Source organism: Podarcis liolepis, assembly GCF_965112155.1.
Source record: "Podarcis liolepis genome assembly, chromosome: 6".
Lineage (NCBI taxonomy): Eukaryota > Metazoa > Chordata > Lepidosauria > Squamata > Lacertidae > Podarcis > Podarcis liolepis.
This window is the reverse complement of record NC_139559.1, coordinates 85,413,657-85,436,483: the sequence shown is the minus strand read 5'-3', so window position 1 is coordinate 85,436,483 and position 22,827 is coordinate 85,413,657. Positions and strand designations below refer to the sequence as shown.

Genomic DNA, 22,827 nt, shown 5'->3' with positions numbered 1-22,827 from the left:
GGTGGAGTCAAAATTTGGGGTTGTCCAATGCCTAAGCCAATACCTCTCACATGCTGTAATCAATAAAGTTGTGGCCTTTACTAGCCCATCAACCTAATATACTGTGTCCATGTGTCTTTATTACTCTCAAGCGGGTAACGGGTCCTCGAATCACAATACCCTTCTCTCAGACAAGCATTTGCAGTAAGGCTTGTAAAGTAACAGTGACCTTCTTCACAATATGGTTGCAAGGAATACTGAGTGACTTGAACACTATATAAACACCACTGTCTCTCTTTCTTTCATTAGTACTGCAGACAGCAACTTGTTCAAAATTGTCAGGTCTAAATGTACGTGCGCCCGATGCTCACAAGCAGCAAACTGTGGCCAGATAAACTCTTTTATAGAACTAGGTGTGAAAGACACTTTGAAGCAGTAAGGAAAGACACTGTGTAGCTTACACTGCAGATATGCTAATAGCTCCACTGGAACTCAGCTTGAGGTTTTGTTGTCTATTTCTGCCAAATCGGCAGTCCTGCTCACTTGCAGCAAATCAAAGCCTCATATTTTGATTATTTTCAGCCAGCAAAATTGCATTTATCTTGCCAGTTTTCTTACTCCCCTCCCCCATATCGCTGGGTATATTCTTTCTCAAACATCACCAGCAATAAACAAAGACATTTTCCATGTGATAAATATACTTCTGGATTTCTCCAGCATTTTCATTGTGCAAGGTTGATCGAACTGTGCTCATGCAATCTTCTGTGCTCTTCACGCAAAGGGAATTTTGCTTCAATGGGATTTTTGCCTACAGTGAACTTTCAAGTTGAAGTTGGATGTTTTTGCTTATGTAAAACATCTGAAGAGTTTCAAAGGAGCTTCAGTGAGAGAAGATATATTTCTTGTATCTTCATATATTTCAGAAAATGAAATTAGAAGTGATTTTTGGGAGCACAAATTTCTCCTCTGGTAAGTCATTTGAGGTCTGGTGACATTTACCTTCAGCAGAAGGAGGGTACAAACAATATCTGAAGAGCCTCAGGTCAGTCACCCCTGCTATAATCATGATAAAGTTAAGAAAAGGGACCCCTGACCATTAGGTCCAGTCATGACCGACTCTGGGGTTGCGGAGCTCATCTTGCTTTATTGGCCGAGGGAGCTGGCATATAGCTTCCGGGTCATGTGGCCAGCATGACTAAACTGCTTCTGGTGAACCAGAGCAGCGCACGGAAACGCTGTTTACCTTCCCGCTGGAGCGGTACCTATTTATCTACTTGCACTTTGATGTGCTTTCGAAATGCTAGGTTGGCAGGAGCAGGGACCGAGCAACGGGAGCTCGCCCCGTCGTGGAGATTTGAACCGCTGACCTTCTGATCAGCAAGTCCTACGCTCTGTGGTTTAACCCACAGCGCCACCTGCGTCCCTTCATAATCATGATACCTGAACCCAAACAATGTTCACTAATGCTTCATCATCATCCTGGAGAAAAAAAGGACAAATAGGGTGCCACAAGTTTCTGTCCTAGGTTTGTTGTTGTTCATCTTTATAAATGACTTGAATAAATGAATTGAGGGGGTGCTCATCAAATTTGAGATGATACCAAACTGGAGCACATAGCGAATGCTGCAGAAGACAGAATTGGGATTCAGTATGACCTTAACAGATTGGAGAACTGGGTCAAAACAAAATGAATTTTCAACAGGGATAAACGTAAGGTTCTGCATAGAGGAAGAACCAGCCGCACAAATATAAGATGGGGGACACGTGGCTTGCTAGTAGTACATGTGAAAAGGATCTATCCCAGTGCAGATCACAATAATTTAGGGTAGGTTCTGAAACTATACATCTCAAGTGTCAAAGAACAGGATAAGGAGGGGAGTCTTGAGAGGTCCACTGTAAAATACGACATGAGTAGCTGACTCCAGCAGACATGAAATGTTATGCATAAAATTCAATATAAACCAAACCAGATATGCAACACTTTTACATCAATCCAGAACTCATTCTGAGATTATGTGAGCTTTTATCTTAATCACCAAACTTTAAATAAGGGCTACCCTTCAAGTTACATACTAATTCTCTCCCTTCATACAGGATTCTAACATTTACAGCCACTGGTCTAGCAAATCCTTCCTCACATAAGATGACAATGAATTCTGGCAGGCCTCACCAGAAACAGTGGCAGAATTTGGGCTCTCAAATTTCAGCTATGCTAAAATGTGATGCTAAAATTTGACGCCTCCCCCCCCCCTTGTGCTTCATTCTACAGCATTATTGTGGCTCCCCCTGCAGAACGGTGCCCAGTGCAAGCACACCAACTCTGCCAGAAGGGCAAATACTTTCTTTCAATGGAGTCCAGTTAAATAGACCCTGGCAATATTTCTGGCGGAGAACTGCAGTCCACCAGCACAAACACTCTTTGAAGTTAAGAAAGGGTAACAAAGTTTAAATACTTGTTCATCAGATAACATTTCCAATGAACCAGAACCAACTATGTTAGGAAATGAGTTCCAACAGAAGAAGCTTCCCACCATAGAAAATCCATGTGATTAATTCTTTGCTTGATACCTGCTTTAACTTTCTTAAAACAAAAGGTAATGAGAATATCCATTGAAAATCCTAAAATATGTATTTAATGCAGAGCAATTCTTTCCCAGGAGCTCATGAAAGAATCTTTCAATCTGAAATCGACCAGTAGTGCAGATTTCCTAAAATGGATATGAAATGATTAGTTGAGAATAGGGTCCCATCCAACCATTGAGGAGGGGAGAACATAAACCCACCTGAAACATTTAGGAGCTACAAAATTTGTTCTCAACACTCCCCTTGCTCCTTCTCTGCTTATGTATGGAGAAAACAAGTGTTCAACTTTTGCCCCCAATATATGTAACAAACCATAAAATTTTCCCCACTCCATTGTGGGAACCCGCAGAGGACCTTAAGGTCCATGAATAACCATAGTTTAGATGTCTTGGGCCCTAAGGAAGCCAGACTATCCTCCACCAGGGCCAGGGCCTTTTCAGTGATGGCTCCAACCTGGTGGAATGCTCTGTCCCAGGAGACAAGGGCCATTCAGGATTTAACTTCCTTCCCTCGGGCCTGTAAGACAGAGCTATTCCGCCTGGTCTTTAATTTGAATTCAGCCTGATCTTTTATTTCCCTTCTCTTCCCTTCCCTTTCCCTTTTATGAAGATTACCCACTCTGAGACCCCACAGCTAATTCTCCCCTGGCCTCCTCGCTGGCCCAAGTAGGACTAATTCAGCCAGCTAGCCTTGGTGAGTATCTAATGCTTATTAGATGGATGTCCCCTAAATTGATTTCTGAATTTTGAATTTTATTGTTATTAATGCTTTTATACTGTGTTTTATGCTGCTTTTACAATTAAGTGTTTTAAATTTGTTGTTAGCCACCCTGAGCCCGGTTTTTGAACCGGGAAGGGCGGGGTATAAATAAAAAATTATTATATTATTATTTATTATTGTGTGCCCTAATTTGAAGGAGCTACTGATGTGTGATATGTTGGTTACATATCTGAAAATATTATATTTTAAAAATACAAAATATTTACAGATAGGAAAGGTACCACGATTTGATGGCTTTCTTCCAAGCCCTTGCTATCTCTTGAAACCAAGAATCTGGCACCATCAAAGAAAGAACTCAAAAATTGCAGAGCCATGCCTGTCTGTCATATTTGTTGAACAGAAATTGGATTTGAGTTTTTAAAAGGTATTGCCTTTTGTTAAGTAGCTAAGATCTTGCTCTGCAGGCTATTCTGTGAATCTTCTTTCTGGGAAATGCATTACAATTATGCTATTAAGGTTCGTATGAATAGGACCACACTTCCAGTACAAATATACCCCACTTTATAAAGTTGCAGAGCACTTTTGATGCAATGTAAGGTCCTACTTAGAGAAATGGGTGACAATGATAAGCAATTAAGGAGTCTTTTCAGCCCCTCTGAAATATGAAGTCTCTCTCCCACCACAGCACATGTGTTATTTCAATTCCACACAGAGTTTCCCCCACATGCTGACACCACCCATTGCTATCCCTAAGAGCAGAAATGTGATTGCTGCAAAGAAAAACCAAATGGAAGTTGCTTCTTGCAAGTACATTATTAAAACCAAGAAGAATGTTCGTGAGTTTGAAATCTTGCATCAGATTTTGCATGTTCAAACAGTAGAGGAAGAGAACCTTTTATTTATTTCATTTCATTTCGTTTCATAAAATTTATACACTGCTTAACTAAAAAATAAATAAATCACCATACCCTCAAAACTTTATATAGAGCTCCCTTGTTACAAAGAGTCAAGAACTTCCTTGAGCTGAGCTTTGTGGGCTAGTTCAGGATCCACATAGTTCAATAACTTTTATCTTTTAAGTCAGACCTTAGCAATTTTTGAAAAACTGCTTCTAGCATCAAAGCATTTAGCAGTCTTTAATAGAAAATGTCTGAAATATCGAGAGTGCAGAAAGCACATTGCAAAATAGAAGCAATTGAAGGAAAACACAGATACTAGATTGTGTCAACTGGATTAAGTGTAAATTATGGTTGGTATTCTTTTTTTAAAAAAAGGGCAAATCTGTTGACAGTATAATGAGAGAATTGTTGCCAAATTCCTCCCCTCCCCCTTCATTTTTGTTGCCTGCAAATGGGACATTTAGATGGGAGGAATATTTTGCTGACAGGAGAGTATCGCCTTCTTGAAAGTTTCATGGAGTGGCCTTGTCACGTGGTGGCCACACTTTTTCTTCACTGTCACCTTGATAGGAGTGTCAAAAATACAGTTCCTCGTGATGACCGACATCTGGTACCACCAGAATGCTAGGTTATTATAATGTAGCATTGTTCGTGGTAAAAAAAAATGGCAGCCAGTCACCACCAAAAGGAGTTCCATTGCTGCCCTCTCCTGACTAAGGCTATCACCACTAAAAGCAACAGCCCCATAACCCAACACACACGAACCCTTCAAAAATGTTCACTTCTGCCTTCATCTTCCAGAGGTTTGGTGACCCCTGATGCTAATATGAATATTTGTTGCTGATTGCATCTGACATTAGTTTAATCACACTTCATTGCAATGAGCTCAATGAGTCACATCCCGTCACTTGGTGCACTGAATAATAATATTCTCAGAGTTGTTCAAGACACTTATCTGCAACCGTAAGCATACAGTTTTCTTATCAAAAGCCACAGATATTCACAGCATCTCTGGATGAGATAGGCAGCCATGCACTTCAAACAGTATCCTGGGAATTGCTTCTTTTCTCATCATCCGCCGTTCCCTTTCTGCCCTGAACTCTGCGAACAAGATGACTGTTGCACTGCATGCGCAGAGGGACAGGCTAATAAGAATGTAAAAATAGCACTTATGACATAACTGGATCGTTCGTCTTGAAAAGAAAACATGTTCCCTTTATCACATATACAGCACAACAAGACAATGACCTACCCCCTGCCCAACAGCGTACAAATCGATATGGCTAATTTGACCCAACAACCCCCTTGCACACACACCCATACAAACAAACCACACTGCAACCAAGCAACCTTCTCTAATCCCTTGCAGCGCCAACAAAAATAAATAAATATATAAAGGACCTACTCATGTGGTGCTGACACAAAAACCCTGCACAAACACTCTCTATTCCCCATCCCTCCCCTCTCTATGCCTGAACACAGTGACTCTTCGAAGCACATTGTTTGTTATCAGGTTTTATCCTACACTTGCCTACGAAAGACAAATGTGAATTTCATATAGCTACAGCCCTGGTATTTAGAAATGACACTCAGTTTCAGATACACAAAATGCAGGGGGTGGGTTTATCATAACTTGAGAGCCAGGAAAGCAGAACTAGGTACAAATACTGGTACTACATCTTCCTTAAGAGATCTGTTTATTACATCATGCATGATCATACGCTTCTGTCTGAGTTGTTGTTTTGGGGGAACAACCCTTTCCCCGTACAGTGGTACCTCAGGTTAAGTACTTAATTCGTTCCGGAGATCTGTTCTTAACCTGAAACTGTTCTTAACCTGAAGCACCACTTTAGCTAATGGGGCCTCCTGCTGCTGCCGCGCCGCCGGAGCCCCATTTCTGTTCTTATCCTGAAGCAAAGTTCTTAACCTAAAGCACTATTTCTGGCTTAGCGGAGTGTGTAACCTGGAGTGTATGTAACCTGAAGCGTATGTAACCCAAGGTACCACTGTATTCACTTCTGCAAAACTGACAAAGCCAACCAAACAAGCTCAATGTTATTCCCACTTGCTAAAGAATAAAGAATATTATATTAGGAATGCTCCTAAGCAATGAATAACCCACAAGTAGATTTTCCAGCTGTGTTAACATGCCACTAGAGCTGTGCCTTTTAACAGCTGCTTGATTTGTCACCATCAGCAGGTGAACCTGTTGATCTCCATGCTATGAGATGTTGCACCTGCCAATATCTGTGAATTAAGGGACTGGCTAATTGCACAAGAGGAAAGCAGTACACTAGCAATGCTATTCACGAGAACCTTCCATTCTTTTCATACGTGATATAGGTTTCCATCTGTTAAAATAACAAGCAAGGCCTGAAATAAAATATGGCAGGTTGTAGTAAACCAACCTGCCAGCCATGACTTCTAAAAATATGTGATATTCCATTCTTCCTTCTCCCATGTTTCCATATATCTATCTATCTATCTATCTATCTATCTATCTATCTATCTATCTATCTATCTAATTAAGTGTGGCCAGTCCTCATTGGGCTATGGAGGCTTAGGTAAAATAATAATAATAATAATAATAATAATAATAATAATAATAATAATAATAATAATTCTTATACCCAGCTAACCTGACTGGGTTGCCTCAGCTTCCAACAAAATACAGCATCAGACATTAAAAGCTTTCCCAAACAGGACTTCCTTCAGATGTCTGTGAATAATTGTATAGTTGTTTAATTCTTTGACATCTGCTGGGAGGGCGTTCCATAAAGCAGGTGAGACTACCAAAAAGGCTTTCTGCCTGCTTCCCTGTAATTTCTCTTCTCACAGTGAGGGAACTGCCAGATGGGCCTTGGAGCTGAATCTCAGCATCCCTGCTGAATGATAAGGTGTAGATGTTCCTTCAGGTATACAGGTTTAATTCATTTCCTTTTCATTTACAGATTGGTTTTCTGCATTCTCAACTGTAGAAATAACTAGCTGATTTTGGGGTGTGCCCATTTTGCTTTTCCAAATCAGCATGCATGAAGGAATGATACTATAGATAGGATACTGAGAGAGCAAGGCTTGCCCAACGTCACCAAAGAATTCAGGGCAGCTGCAACTGCCCTGTCTGCTCTGTTGTTTTCATGCTGGGCCCAGAGTTTATATAAATCTAAGGAAGGACTGGTGGTCAAAACAACTTTGAGTACTGTGTAAAATCGGGTGTATTAAAAAGCAAGGAGGTCTGCTGAGCTCCTGCTGCTTTTGGCAGAGTGCTATTACCTTCAGTAACAAGCATGTTGGGAATCTGAGAACCCAGAAATTAATGGAGGAGGGGACTGTTGTTTTGCTTCACAAAGGTCTTCACTGTAAGGAACTTGGCTTGTCTGCTAAGAGTGTTACTAATGCATTAGAAGCTAGACACTAACAGCCCGTGACCAGCATACAATATCAGTGCCTCCAGAAGAAATCAATCAAAGCCAAGGAAGATAACAAAGATTTGGATTCAGAGGCATTGACCATTGCCTTAAAACCAATTATGCCAGAAGGAAATGACAAAGACCTAAAGGGGGGGAAAGGAAATGATAGATATTTTGACTGACGAACCTTTCATATACAGGAAGCGTACAACTGGTTGTGCCATTCCCTTACCCACAAGGAGCCAACTAAAAGACAGCACTATCCACCCAATACTCACCACAAAAAGGGCGCAGATCATAGAATTGTAGAGTTGGAAGGGACCCTGAGGATCATCTATCTAGTTCAACCCCCTGCAATTCAGGCACATGCAGCTGTCCCATATCAAACATGTATCCTTGGTGTTATCAGCACCATCCTCTAACCAATTGAGCTATCCATGGTGATAAATGGACAAAACTAACAGCCATGCCATAAAAACACCATGGCAAAAGCCAGTAGCAAAAAACCCCAACAGCCTGAGGGAGGGAGGAAGCCTATAAGCAAGTCTCTGTCTTTGGAACCTTACTCTTCTAGCAAAAAAAATGGTTCTCCTTGTAGGACTGCTGTAGCTACTAGGAGAGGATATATTGATTTAATAGTATCCTTCCTCGCTCACGCTTCTGAGTCAGCAGCAGAGTGACATTCCACAATATATAGCAGGAAGATAGTTGATAGATTCACTTGAATCTCTTTATTTAAGCAATCCAATCTGGCTATGTTCAGATTGGGTTTGGTTCCTGGCAAGTCCCCTTTTATCCCTCCGAAAAAGAATAAAGACAAACAGTCTTTTTAAAAAAGTAATAAGAAGTTTACTCACATTCAGTTCACCATTGGGTCCCTGAAGGCAGGCTTGAGCTTAGAGTTACAGAAGAGGGTTTGAGTTCATCCCATATGGGAATGAGCCCGTGTCCTGGTGGCTGAGAGCCAGCAGACAGCAAAATACATCAGTATCAAGAAAGCATGGTATCAAGAGGAAGAAGAGGAAGATGGCTGAGTGACTGGACCTTTTGGGAGGCCTACAAGGGTCACACCCACTTACCTGGTCACATGAAAGGGCACAATGCTCCAGACAAGGTGTAACAGGAAATTCAACTGGCTGGATCAACATCCTCCTGTCTGTGTCCACTCTAGACAAACAAGGAATGTTGTATTTGACTGCTACAAGGATTGAATCCCACACTCCTCGCCCTGGACCTCTTGATTATTTTCACTTGTTGCCCCATAGTCCTTTCTATCTGGTCCCTCCCTCAGTCACCAGGTCTGATAAAACTCCTGCTTCCATCTTCAGCCTGTCTACTCTTACTCTGGTATCTGGTTTTTCTTATGCCGATCAATCTCACCTACTCAGGACCCTACTTCTCTCCCAGCAGCACCTGTGCATCACAGGGGGAAAGAAGGCTTTCAAATGCAAACCCACACCTTATAGCAAAATTCTATGGATTAAGCACCTCACCTCTAATAGAGGTGTGGGGAAATTCTCCCCTTTTCTGCTATCAATGGTGTTAGTACAAGCCAAATTTATGGTGAAACGGAGAATAAAGGATATTGTAGAGCTGGAAGAGGTCCAGAAAAGGGCAACCAGGATGAGGGAGTAGATGGAGCAGCTCCCCTGTGGAGAAATTTTGCAGCCTTTGGGACTTTTTAGTATAGAGAAAAGACAAGTAAGGGACAAAAACAATAGAAAAGTATACGTTTGTGCACAGTGTGGAGAATCTGGATAGAGAAAAGTGTAAGAAGGATGTAGACAAAGTGGAACGTGTGCAGAGAAGAGCAATCAAGATGATAAAAGATCTGGAAACTAAGTCAGTGGTTGAGGGAGTTGAGTATGTTTATGTGGGAGAAGAGAAGACTGGGAGTGATATGATGGCCATCTTAAAATATCTGAACACTAGAACTTGTGGATATCTAGGAGGAGGAATGTTGGGAGATTCAGGACAAACAAAACACACAGTTAAACTATGAAATTAGCTCCCACAAAATGAAGTGATAGCCTTCAACTTGGATGGCCTGAGAATAAAATTAGACACTCATGGAATATGAAGCTATCTTCTTCTTTGGCGATCATTCGTAGCCAAGTAAGATTGTTTTCCATGAACACGGTCTTAACAGTGAGTCCGTAAGTGACTGTGGAGGCCAATTCTGGATCCACATGTCGTTCCACAGTGGGGACATAGGTTTCCAGGCGGGAGTTGATCACGCTGAGGGTTTGCCAAACATGCCTTCCTCTTAGCGTGTCTCTCCCTTTCGCCCTGAGTTCGAGCATCTTCAAAACCTAGGACACCTTTGGTAAAGGCTGTTCTCCAATTGCAGCCCTCGCAGGCCAGTGTTTCCCAGTTGTCAGTGTTTATCCTACTTTTTTTAGATTTGGTTTAAGAGAGTCTTTAAATCTCTCTTGTTGACCACCAGCATTACGTGTTCCATTTTTAAGTTCAGAATAGAGTAGTTGCTTTGGAAGATAATCAGACATCTGAACCGAATGACCAGTCCAACAAAGTTAATGTTAAAGAAAAATTGCTTTGTCACTGGTGATCTTTGCTTCTTCCAGTACACTGGTATTAGTTTGCCTGTCTTCCCAAGTGATGTGTGAAATTTTTCGGAGACACCGTTGATGAAATCTTTCAAGGAGCTGGAGATGGCCTTTATAAGTGGTCCATGTTTCACAAGCATACTGTAAGGTTGGTAGTACAATAGCTTTGTCAACAAGCATTTTGGTTTCCCTGCAAATGTCCCAGTCCTCAAACACTCTGCACTTCAATCGGGAGAAAGCTGCACTCGCAGAGCTCAGGCGATTCTGGATTTTGACATTAGTTTTGGCCTTTGTGGAAAGATATCTGCCCAGGTAGGAGAAGTGATTGACACTTTCCAACGTTACACCATTGAGTTGGATTTGTGGCACTGCAGAGGGGTTGCTTTGTGTTTGTTGGTGCAGCACTTTGGTTTTTTGGATGTTGAGCAATAGGCCAAGCTTTCTGTAAACTTCTGCGAAGATATTTAGGATGGTGTGGAGGTCATCCACTACATTGTCGTCAGCATAGTGAACAGCCATAGTACTAACCCTGATGGATATGTGCTAACTCCACAGCTGGACTAGATGGGTCACCAGCCTAATGCAGCAGAACTCTTATGTTCACATCTCCCTGCTGCCAAAATCGAACCTGTGCTAAGTCTATCTTCATACAGTCTGGAAACCCTGATGTTATAATAAGAGTGTAGTGCATCTGCTTTGTGTATTGGTCACTAACAAGGAATACTGATTCCTTTCTACAGCTGCAAAGATACCCTTGTTCTTCTCTGTTGAAAGAAGCAAGCAGGCAATGCTAGGGGATGACCAGGGAAACAGATGGGTGATTGTAATTGCACTGAAAGAGGGCTGGAAGGGATCTTTCCATGGGTAACTGTTGCAACTGCCAGAACTGATAGCTGCTACAGTCAGCTGGAGGCTTCTGCTGTCAGCGAGCCTCTTTGGGGGGACTTTTGTGTGAATTGGGCTTCTGTGTGCTAAGAATGCAGGTTATACCACACAGACCTGTAGGAAGGAGACAGTTCTGAACAGAAAATTTGGCCAGGCAAGATCTAGAAGTCCAGATTTTGCAGCCTCGATGAGGTGCAAGAATGTGTTGCTGCTTCTTTTTCAGACTAATGCTGACCATCTAGGTGTTTGTCTGAACCTTCCTGCTGCTCAGTTTATAAACAAACCAGTATTACAAAACACACACACACACACACACACCCCTTCAGGACTCTTATCTCGCAAGGCAACTAATTGTAAAAGCCTGCCCTAGAACTCCCTACCACTCAGAGAAGCAAAAAGCATGAAACAATAGAGTTCTTCAAAATTATAGCAATGCTATTTTAAAGTGACAGCTGACATAACTGCAGGAAAAACATAACAGCATCAGATGAATCTGAAAATTAGGCTCCCCACACCAAAAAAAAGGGGGGGGGGATCACTGCAAAGATGGAGATAAATGCCCTGAGTGATAGTTTCCTCTGCTGAATGTGACTGTCCTTATTACCTCTTCCTGAATCTTAAATGATAGAACAGACAGGGCATTGAAAAGCAAATGAAAGGGAATGCCAAATGGGGAGAGCAAAGTCACACATCTAAAATCCTCAAAGAAGGAGCAATAATGGCCTCGTTTCACAGCTTGCATCTTTGCAATCCCAAGAGTGGACAAACATCTATAATCAGTTCTAAATAAACATTCTTACAGCAGCTGACCTTATTAATCATTATCAACCTATGGGAAATGAAGTTACACATTAAAAGAACCTTTAAAATATAACTTGATATACAAAAAACACACACACACAAAACCCCATCATTGGTTCTTTATCCTGCCCTGAGTGCAGGTCAACTTATATTTAAAATTAAAAAGATAGCATTCAAAAGAATAAAGGTAAGAATGCATATTTATCAAGAATGCACATTGTCTCATGAATTTCATTCACTCATTCATTCATGTTGCAATCCAAACCATGGAGATTCAGAATTAAGTCCTACTGAATTCAACAGGGCTTACTTCCAGGAATGCTTCCATTAAACATGTTTGAGTCAGCTGAAATCAGTGAACTCAGATCAATTAGCTCTGTGCTTGATTGGCAGCCCAATTCTTTTTCATTGCATGGGTACCTGTTACAAGTGCAGGGGTAAAGGAAAGGTCTATATTTGAGTTAAGCTCCAGTTCCTGTGGCAAGTTACTGAAATGAACAGTGGGCATGAAATTTATAGGAAAAAATAGGTTAATGCACACAAACACTCTTTAGGACAGAGCTAGCATACCAGATGCTGGGGATTTCCCAGCATGCTATTAATGAATGTTCAGACCATTCTTTGGGGCTAAACCAACACAGATGACACAGCACTATCTAAGACACTCCTCTCCAGCTCTGGTGGCAAGCTGTTTTCTTTTTTCCTGCTCCCTATTCATGTGGAATATGTTAGAACACAAACACTACAGTTCCTAATGTGGCAGTAAAGGTAAAGGGACCCCTGACCATTAGGTCCAGTTGTGACTGACTCTGGGGTTGCGGCGCTCATCTCGCTTTATTGGCCCAGGGAGCCGGCGTACAGCTTCCGGGTCATATGGCCAGCATGACCAAGCTGCTTCTGACGAACCAGAGCAGCACACAGAAATGCCGTTTACCTTCCTGCTGGAGCGGTACCTATTTATCTACTTGCACTTTGATGTGCTTTCGAACTGCTAGGTTGGCAGGAGCAGGGACCGAGCAACGGGAGCTCACCCCATCGCAGAGATTCGTACCGCCGACCTTCTGATCGGCAAGTCCTAGGCTCTGTGATTTAACCCACAGCGCCACCTGTGTTCCTTAATGTGGCAGTAGCTCTCTTCAAATATTACTGAAATGTTTGAGACATGGGGATGTGCATGACAGCATGACCCTCTCCACCTCCAATCCCGCAACATTCAGCACCAAAATCTGAAAGGATCTTATAATTATGTTCAGCTGAACACACCTACAAGCCTCTCTATGATTGAAGGCTCCAATTTTTCACTGAAGGGAGGTTTGCAAACATGTTCAAGTGAACATGCTTACAAGACCAGACATTGCACTGGGGTTGGTCTGGTGCCCAGGGGCAGCTCAAGATGTTTTGCTGCTGTAGGTAACATGCCCCCACACTGCACCCCTGCAGAGCTAGGACAACAATTGCCCTGCCCTGGTGTCATGAATGAGCCAGCTCAGCCAGCTTCCAGTGAAGGAAGTAGACAATTGGGCTCCATGATCACTGCAGATGGTGACAGCAGTCATGAAATTAAAAGATCTCTGCTTCTTGGGAGAAAAACAATGACAAACCTAGACAGCATCTTAAAAAGCAGAGACATCACCTTGCTGACAAAGGTCCGTATAGTTAAAGCTATGGTTTTCCCAGTAGTGATGTATGGAAGTGAGAGCTGGACCGTAAAGAAGGCTGATCACCAAAGTATTGATGCTTTTGAATTATGGTGCTGGGGGAGACTCTTGAGAGTCCCATGGACTGCAAGAAGATCAAGCCTATACATTCAAGGAAATCAGCCCTCACTGGAAGGACAGATCCTGAAGCTGAGGTTCCAATACTTTGGCCACCTCATGAGAAGAGAAGACTCCCTGGAAAAGACCCTGATGTTGGGAAAGATTGGGGGCACAAGGAGAAGGGGACGACAGATGACAAGATGGTTGGAGAGTGTTCTCGAAGCTACGAACATGAGTTTGACCAAACTGCGGGAGGCAGTGGAAGACAGGAGTGCCTGGCGTGCTCTGGTCCATGGGGTCACGAAGAGTTGGACATGACTAAATGACTAAACAACAACAACAAGAAAAGGGGAGATTAGCCGAGGGCCAACTTCCCCGCCATTAGGAATGCCAAGGGAACTATCTCGAGTGAGCAGAATCTCTGCCAGGCCTCTCAGGGGGAGGAAAAAGGTGAAGAAGAGAAGATTGGCAGTCCGTCTTCTCAGGAAGAAATTGGAGGGGATCCAATGAGCCCACAGAGTTGTTGCTGGGGGAGGGTGTTTGACCGCTGGCGGAAGCAGAGATGTAAAGGTCATACGTTCTGTTTAAATTAGCGGAAGGGAGTGACTCTTCAGAAGAGTCATCATAATTCATGATTGCGGCAGTTGGGTTAATGCCACCCGGAGTTATCTGTGTACTTGAGCAATAAATCATTCTTTCTAACTAACTACGCTCCCTGTGTTGTCGAGCTGGAGGCTGGGTTCCTGGCACCCTGTTGTCATGCTTGTATTGCTGCCAGTCCTGTCTTCCCAACTTCACCTGCTGCGCCCGTGCTGCTGCCATGACACTGCAGCAGTGATGAGGACAACAGAGGAGTGGTAGCAACACGGGTGAAGCCCAGGTGGGTGTGACAATGGCACAACGGCAGGGTCAGGCGGTTGCATCTGCCACCTGAGACAAATGGCTTCACTCCTACTGGTGCCACTCGTCCAACGTGCTTACATTTTAATAATACCTGAGAGGCCTATTATAAATGTGTCAGTAGGCATACTGAGTCTTGTAGGAACATGACCTTGGTGGTGGACCTTGGGTGTCAGACATGACCTTGGTAGGTTCATGTCAGGGACTGGCTGGATGTGGAGTGGTGGGAGTCGCTAGCCCAAGAGCCCCTACCCCAGGGAGGGCTTGGACTGGCTGGATGAAGAAGACTTTTTCAAAAAATATATATTTTATTTTCAATGCAAAATTATAACAAAAATTACAAACATTGAATCCAAAATAATACTATACAAACAAGAAAGAAAAACAGAACACAAAAAAGAAAACAAAAAAGGAGAAAAAGCACACATCTACAAATAAAACCATATCACCATTCTAATCTCGTCATTACATACATATACACATATTGACTTCCTTCCTTTGTTCTAAGACCTCAAAAATTTTACTCTTGCTAATTGTTGTGTTTAATGTAGATTACTTCCATCTTTGTACTTTTTTACACCATTTTTCTTTTTCTTTAACCCTGTAAAGCATCATTCATTACATACCAATATGCTTCCTCCAGAGCAATGTTTTTTCGTATACTCTTTAGCACATCCCCATTCTTTTAATAATTTCTGGTCTGATTGTCCCCTTATGAATGCTGTGAGTCTTGCCAGATTTATATATTCACAAAATTTAATTTGCCATTTAATTTGGATGAAGAAGACTTGTGGGCATCTGCCTCCCAAGAGCCCCCGGGAGGGCTCTGAAGACGACCCCTTAGAGCCTGGAGCCTGGTGGTGGGATACTTAGGGGCAGTCAGCAGAAGGGATGAGCTGGGAGCCGATAGAAGCCAGAGACTTGAGACATAAAGGGAGGTCAGGAGACTCTCTTCCCTCTCTGACTTCCCGCTCAAGGAGGATCCAGCATGCTGTTGAGCAACATGCCAGACAGGCCCAGAGGAAGAGTTCACCCATTCAATGGCCTTCATCTGCTTGGGAGGGATCCAGAGTGAGAGAGTAGAGGGCAGGGGCATGCCTAGAGGTTAGTTTCAGCAATGCCTTCATTGTTAAGATGAACCAGAGACATTGATGTTGTTTTTTCTGCTAAGAAAAAGCTACAGTATTTGCCTTCCATGCCTTCTGTGTGTGTGTGCGCGCGTGCGCGCCCTGCAGATGATCTGGCTCCTTGACAGCTCCTTGACAATCCATATCTACTACAGCATTTTTGCTCCCAGCATCACAAGTTATCACTTCTTATATCACTACAAGATGGGCGATAGCCACCAACTTAGCTTTTAAAGGGGATTAGACAAATTTGTGGACGGTAAAGCTTTCAGTTGTCACTAGACATGATGGCTATATATTAGTTCCAGGATCAGAGGCACCAGGCCTTTGAATGCCACTTGCTGAGGAATCACAAGTGGTCGGGGTGCTATCGTACCAATGTCCTGATTGTGGATTTCCCATAGGCCACTGTGGAAAATGGGATGTTGAGTTAGATAGGCCTTGGGTTGGATCCAGTAGGCATCTTCTTATGGTTTTACAGTCAGTATTGGTCTGGTTTCAGGAGGTGGGGGAAGCTGGCATGGGAAGGAGCTGCTATTGTTTGTGCTAGAGTTCCCAACATAACCTTTATGAATCAGGAAGACGCCATCCTACAGCAGCTTCTCTGCTGCAACAGTAATGTCAGAAGAGGCCCTCACATCTTCAACATTCTCCACAAGCTTTCTGGAGAATGAGTTTTCCATGCGTTCTGATGTGTGACAGAATCAATTTGAAATGAGGGCATTCTGCATTCAAGGGACAGATCTTCCTTTCAGGAGAGTGATGATGGCCCCTGACTATATTACCTTTTCGCCCACAGAAACAAATCTCTATAGGAAAGCAGCCCATTTTGACGCTAGCCAAAAGCAATTTACGGATTGCTGAAAAATCGGTGGGAAAAGCAGATGGGACTGTTTCTGCTATTTATTCCCTAACTGAGGAAGCTCTGGTGAAAGCTGAACAGGTTTCCCTTCAAGCACATTTATAATCTTGATTCTCTCAGTGGCCCCATAAATGGAATGCAATGCATAGTCAGCCACAGGAGAAGTTAGCTGTTTCCCAGGGCAGCCTCAAAGTACATTAACAGTCCTCTTTGAAAAGCGTAGACCGAGTAGAGTTTGCTTTCTCAGTAAGCCTGTAGCAGTTATATTATTCCTTCCTCTCTCAATTACATTTGTCGAGTTCACATGACAAACTGCATTTCCCTTCCAAGCACTGTTAATCACTATTATCTGTTACTCACCATTATCTGACATTCTCAGCTTCGTGCCTATGCTGTTTTCCTAAAGCTTTCCATTTCAGTCAATGAAATTCCAATGGAATGGAGGGAATAAGAAAAAATGCCTTTTCAGCAAACATTAGGACAATCAGCTATATTATGGTTAGACTGGATAATTTGCAAGATTCCGGTTTTGATCAATGAGCCTACAATGACTTTGGAATGCCTCCTTCTCTGTGCTAACCCTACAGCATCACAAAACCCACCCAGTTTGGATCTCAGGATCCTACCTAATTCAGACCAAGGGAAGGCAACGTCTGAGAAAAAAGCCTGCAACCCTACAGGAAACCCCTGAAGAAACCCAAAATAGTCCAGAGGTGGCCCTGAAGTATCCAGTCTGGGTGAGGTTGCACATTCTCTGAAAGAACAATTCTGGAGTATGGGATGTGTTGAAGGAAGGGTAGCAAAATCACAGCTAAGAAGCTCAAATCATATATATGACTGACACCCTTCTTTGGAAATTAAACCAATGTCCAAACTTTAACATTCAAAAACTTTACTTGCAGAAACTTCTAGTTATGGATGAATGAAAACATCAGCTTTAATAGGAGTCTCCAAAGTCTGGCCCCCAACAATGGTAACTTAAAGCAGAAAAGAAATATATATTGAACACATACACACACAAACACCATGGGGAAAGGGGAGAACTGAGCAAATTATAGGAATCAGAAATGAACAAAACAGGCCAAAAGGCGGGGCAGGTGCAACAGACCCCTAGTGTCCTTATTTTCCAGGGATGTCCCTAATTTACAGAAACCGTCCCAGTTTCTGATTTGATCCCAGAATGTCCCGCTTTTCCTTAGGACGTTCCTATTTTCATCAGAGAAATGTTGGAGGGTATGGTGCAAGTGTAAATAATACATATACAAGGAAAACTAGCCAAGAGTTGAAGTGGGAGTTAGAACATTGCCGGAGGGAAAAACGGTGAAGTCTTGTGCTATGCCAAACTTTTCACACACGACTTTTCTGGCAATTCAAGTGGGCGTAGTGCATTGAAACCGCATGTGAAGAGAATGAAATAAATATTGGTTGTTTGTGCTGTGCTTACCTTATTAAAAGGTGGCAATGGGACATTTTCCCTTCAAAACTCTTTTTTTTAAATTCTTACACTCTTTCACTGTGAAGCTCTTCACACAAGGTCTTGCACCTTGGCAACATTTTCTTAGAATCCCCATGTGACCAACTTGAAAGTGAAAAAAGAACCCGCATCCACCTTGTACCTCTATCTTCTTCCCCCTCTCCATATAGTGTTTAATCAATGTGTATAGGTTTTCCCTAGCTGCACCCAAGCTTCCTGCTGTACAAATTGCCCCAAAGAGCTTCTGTACATGTGGTCAGGTGTGCATGTAAACACATCCATGAACTGATTCTCCCTTTGGCTGCAGCTCTCCATTATTCTGGAGGGTCCTGCAATTTTCAGAGGCAGCTTTTTGTGGGGTATAAGAAACAGCAGTGATATAGACCCTAGAATGCAGAATGCAATGTGTGGCCCTTTCAGGCATAGTTAACAGTACTGAAACCAGAAGCAATGGGAATCATTCTTGTTGCATTTTGCAATGGATATATTTCTGTTTCGTTGAGCAATATAAAAACAAAGGGGAGTAAAATATGCTGACTCGGGCTTTATATATTATCACTTTTATTTTCCCCTCCTCTGCCAAAATAAATAAATAGATGATTGGCATTGACAGCAGGCTTTTAAACCCCGGCTAATAGCAATCGCCTCCTCTGATCCGTTGAGCTCACCAAACACCCCCAATGCATATTTCATCATCACAGTTAATGTGCAACAGACCTCACAATGTGTTGGCCTACGGCAACACAAACTAATGCAAAATTGACCTGCAACACAGTGCCCTCTGGTGCACAGAGAAGCAGCACAGGAAAATAAATATTCATAACACAAAACAAACTTCAGACCTTCTCCCCAAACCTGTATTTAAGAACCAGCAGCAATTTGCATGGAGCCACAAACAGGATGAAAAGGCAAGTGTTTGCCCCTTATTATGGACCCAATAGCTGAAAAAGCTGGAATGACAGCAAAACAATCTGAAGCAAATAAAGGACCACCTGTTCAAATGATTTCACGGCCATAAATTGGTCAAGTGACAGAAATTGCCAATCTGTTTCTTCCACGCTCTATAGTTGCAGCTCCTTATTTCGACTGGCAAAGAGGAGTCCGCCAGGGTCAATAATTAAAGACACAGAGATAGGCATCCCTCCTGCTTGTCATAGTTTTCTCTTTTTAAAGCCAAGATCATTTCATAGCATTTATTATTGCTAATATATATAACACTTTCAATGTATAAAGCATGGTTCATTATTTATATTATTTATTCTCATCAAAACAACACACAGGATGCATCATTAATATTCTCATTTTCTGACGAGACTATGTAATTACAGCAAGCACATTAATTCTTGCTGAAGGGCGCTTTTTGCTTTTTTCTTTCAGGGCTTCTGTACTTATATCAGGTGAGTGCATGGCAGACAGATATGCATCAGGTGATGCTTATCTGAAAGCCAGGTCAAAGGCCTGGAAACGATGCCTTATGAGGAACGGCTAAGGGAGCTGGGCATGTTTAGCCTGGAGAAGAGGAGGTTAAGGGGTGATATGATAGCCATGTTCAAATATATAAAAGGATGACACATAGAAGAGGGAGAAAGGTTGTTTTCTGCTGCTCCAGAGAAGCGGACATGGAGCAATGGATCCAAACTACAAGAAAGAAGATTCCACCTAAACATTAGGAAGAACTTCCTGACAGTAAGAGCTGTTCGACAGTGGAATTTGCTGCCAAGGAGTGTGGTGGAGTCTCCTTCTTTGGAGGTCTTTAAACAGAGGCTTGACAACCATAGGTCAGGAGTGCTCTGATGGTGTTTCCTGCTTGGCAGGGGGTTGGACTCGATGGCCCTTGTGGTCTCTTCCAACTCTATGATTCTATGTTTGCGTTTGTTATGCAAGTATTAGCCATAGAACCTTGGGACTGAGTGTGGGGAAATTTAACCTCATTCTCCACCACAGTCCCGACAAAAACTGCCTCTGTTTACATTTCAAGGGAAGCCTCCATTGGCACCTACATTGACATGGGCTGCAATAGAAGACCTCTGGGGTCCCTTCCAACTTTACATTTCCACGATTCTGGGAATGCTGTACGTACAAGTAAACACGCGTACTCTACCTCTGAACTGTGCCTCATTAATCTCCTGCAATTCAGGAAGAAAATGCAAGCTGAGTGAAAACCAGGAGTTAAAATTAGCTTTTCAACCAAGCTGAAAGATTTCGTCAACAGGTGGTCACCTTCAGATCTCGCTTTAATCAATCACCTCCTTTCACTTTCAATAGGCAGCACAGCTATTCCCAACATGAAAAGGAACCTTGGTGTATATTTTTGGATTGAAACCAGACCTACCCATTGGTTCTCCCCATCTGTGATTTTTCTTTCTTTCTTAAAGTGCCCTTGTGTCGTTTCTAAACATTTCCCGGAAGAGCACCCTCTGAAATTACCATCCCTTTTGTTTCGTACCTGTAAATCTTGTATCTTGTGCTAAATCCCTGTCGGCTTCGGTCCACGAAATCTGTGTATTCCGGAGAGCGGTGGAAGGGTCCCTTATCTGAAAGGAGCCAGTCGAAGGGGCTTGTGGCATGCTGATCCGAAGCAGCAGCGACCATTAAAACCCAGCAATGAAGACTCAGGGCTATCCACTCCCATAGAGCCATCAGAGAGAACAATTCAGCACCAGCACTGCATCGCCATATCATGCTTCCGCTGGGGACTTAGAGTCTTCATTCTCCTAGCTGTCCCTTAACACCTAGACAAAGACACACAGGAAATTAGTTTAGCACACACTGGTCATTCTAGCACAGCCGGCAGAAATTATTACAGTGGTACCTTGGTTCTCAAACTCAATCTGTTCCAGAAGTCCATTCCAAAACCAAAGCATTCCAAAACCAAGGTGTGCTTTCCCATAGAAAGTAATGCAAAATGGATTAATCCGCCCCAGACTTTTAAAAACAACCCCTAAAACAGCAATTTAACATGTATTTTGCTATCTTACGAGACCATTGATCCATTAAATGAAAGCAATAAAAAAAAAATGTACGGCTGTCACACAATCAATAGCTGAACTGGGTTCTACACAGTCACAAAAACAAAACAAAAAAGCCACAAAAACAGACAGACTTCAGTGTAACACTCAAAATGGAAGCGTCTCACTCAAAATGCAGCATGTTTGAAAAGTTTGCAAACCAGAACACTTACTTCCGGGTTTGCAGTTTTTGGGTTCCAAGTTGTTTGAGTACCAGGGCGTTTGAGAACCAAGGTACTGCTGTGTTATTATTATCTCCAAGTTAAAGAAACAGCTGGCAAAGGGCAGTGGGGAAAAGAGGAAAGGGTGATTCTCTTCCTTTTCCTATCTTTAACCATCCATCAACCATGAGCATTGAATGTGCTTATACTTGCATCCACATGTGTGGCGGAATGACTGCAAGAATGTGCAGAGAGTGTGTGCATGCTATTACCTTAACTGTCTATGACTGTTCAATTTGAAGCAGATTATTTATCGCTGTGGTATAGTGCTATGGTTTTCCCAGTAGTTATGTATGGAAGTGAGAGCTGGACCATAAAGAAGGCTGATCGCCGAAGAATTGATGCTTTTGAATTATGGTGCTGGAGGAGACTCTTGAGAGTCCCATGGAGATCAAACCTATCCATTCTTAAGGAAATCAGCCCTGAGTGCTCACTGGAAGGACAGATCCTGAAGCTGAGGCTCCAATCCTTTGGCCACCTCATGAGAAGAGAAGACTCCCTGGAAAAGACCCTGATGTTGGGAAAGATGGAAGGCACAAGGAGAAGGGGACGACAGAGGACGAGATGGTTGGATAGTGTTCTCGAAGCTGCCAGCATGAGTGTGACCAAACTGCGGGAGGCAGTGGAAGACAGAAGTGCCTGGCATGCTCTGGTCCATGGGGTCATGAAGAGTCGGACATGACTCAACGACTACACAACAACAACATAGTGGTTAAAGTGTCAGAGCAGGACCTGGCAGAGCAGGGTTCAATTACCTGATCAGTTATGAAACTCCCTGATCTTGGGCCAGTTGCAACAGGGATGTTGTGGGGGGATCACATGAGGAAGGGGATAACCATGGATGGCTCCTTGGAGAAAAATGGTGTGGTATAATAACAACAAATCAGGATGCAAGCAGAAGCTGTGTTTGTTTAAACTATTCAGGCAGATGAAGGCTGCCATTCCCAGAATCCTGTCCAACCTAATCTTCAATATTTGTACCATGTTTGCAATGGAGCAGGTGAGAAGCATTATGTTGGCAACATATTTGTAATGTGAATTAAAACACCAATTTTTGCAGCACACTGATTTGAAATGGCTTGGAATGTGTTGAGGAGCTATAAAACTTCAATAATGTGGGTAGGAAGACCTTTTAAGTGATACCATTAAAAATAAAACCTGATCCTTTTTTTTAAAAAAAGGCTTGGATAATTAAAATGGGAATATAATTTTAGAAGGATTACGTTTTCAGATTAGGAATGGGCTCCACCGCCATGAAGCTAACATGAATACATTAGCAGAGGATGTATTCTTCCTTGAGATTTCTTATCAGCTCTTCTAAGGAGCCATTAAACTGTAACTGAAGGCCAAATGTTTTACATCCTTTGGAAGCGTGTAGCTTATACACATGGTGAGAGTGAACTTCATGTTCACGTACACTTAATTGTTACATATATGAACTATCCAATGTGAACAAGGACCTCTATGCCTCTAAACACTTACACCAGGCTTTCTCAGCCTCGGCCCTCCAGATGTTTTGAGACTACAATTCCCATCATCCCTGGCTGCTAGTCCTGCTAGCTAGGGATCATGGGAGTTGAGGAAGCCTGGCTTACACAAACACAGGATTCATCCATCACCCCTTCATGCTGTTG

The 22,827-nt window shown here is 42.7% G+C and overlaps 1 protein-coding gene across 2 annotated transcripts in view; it reads right to left on the bottom strand.

Annotated features, from left to right (window-relative positions):
- Positions 1-22,827, bottom strand: part of BRINP3 (BMP/retinoic acid inducible neural specific 3) — a 257,252-nt gene that overhangs the window by 203,743 nt on the left and 30,682 nt on the right. For both annotated transcript variants that reach the window (XM_083506770.1, XM_083506771.1), the window contains exon 2: positions 20,411-20,696. In XM_083506770.1, coding sequence (XP_083362896.1) covers positions 20,411-20,646 — 236 coding nt within the window. In that variant the 5' untranslated portion in view covers positions 20,647-20,696. The remainder of the gene's footprint in view (positions 1-20,410; positions 20,697-22,827) is intronic.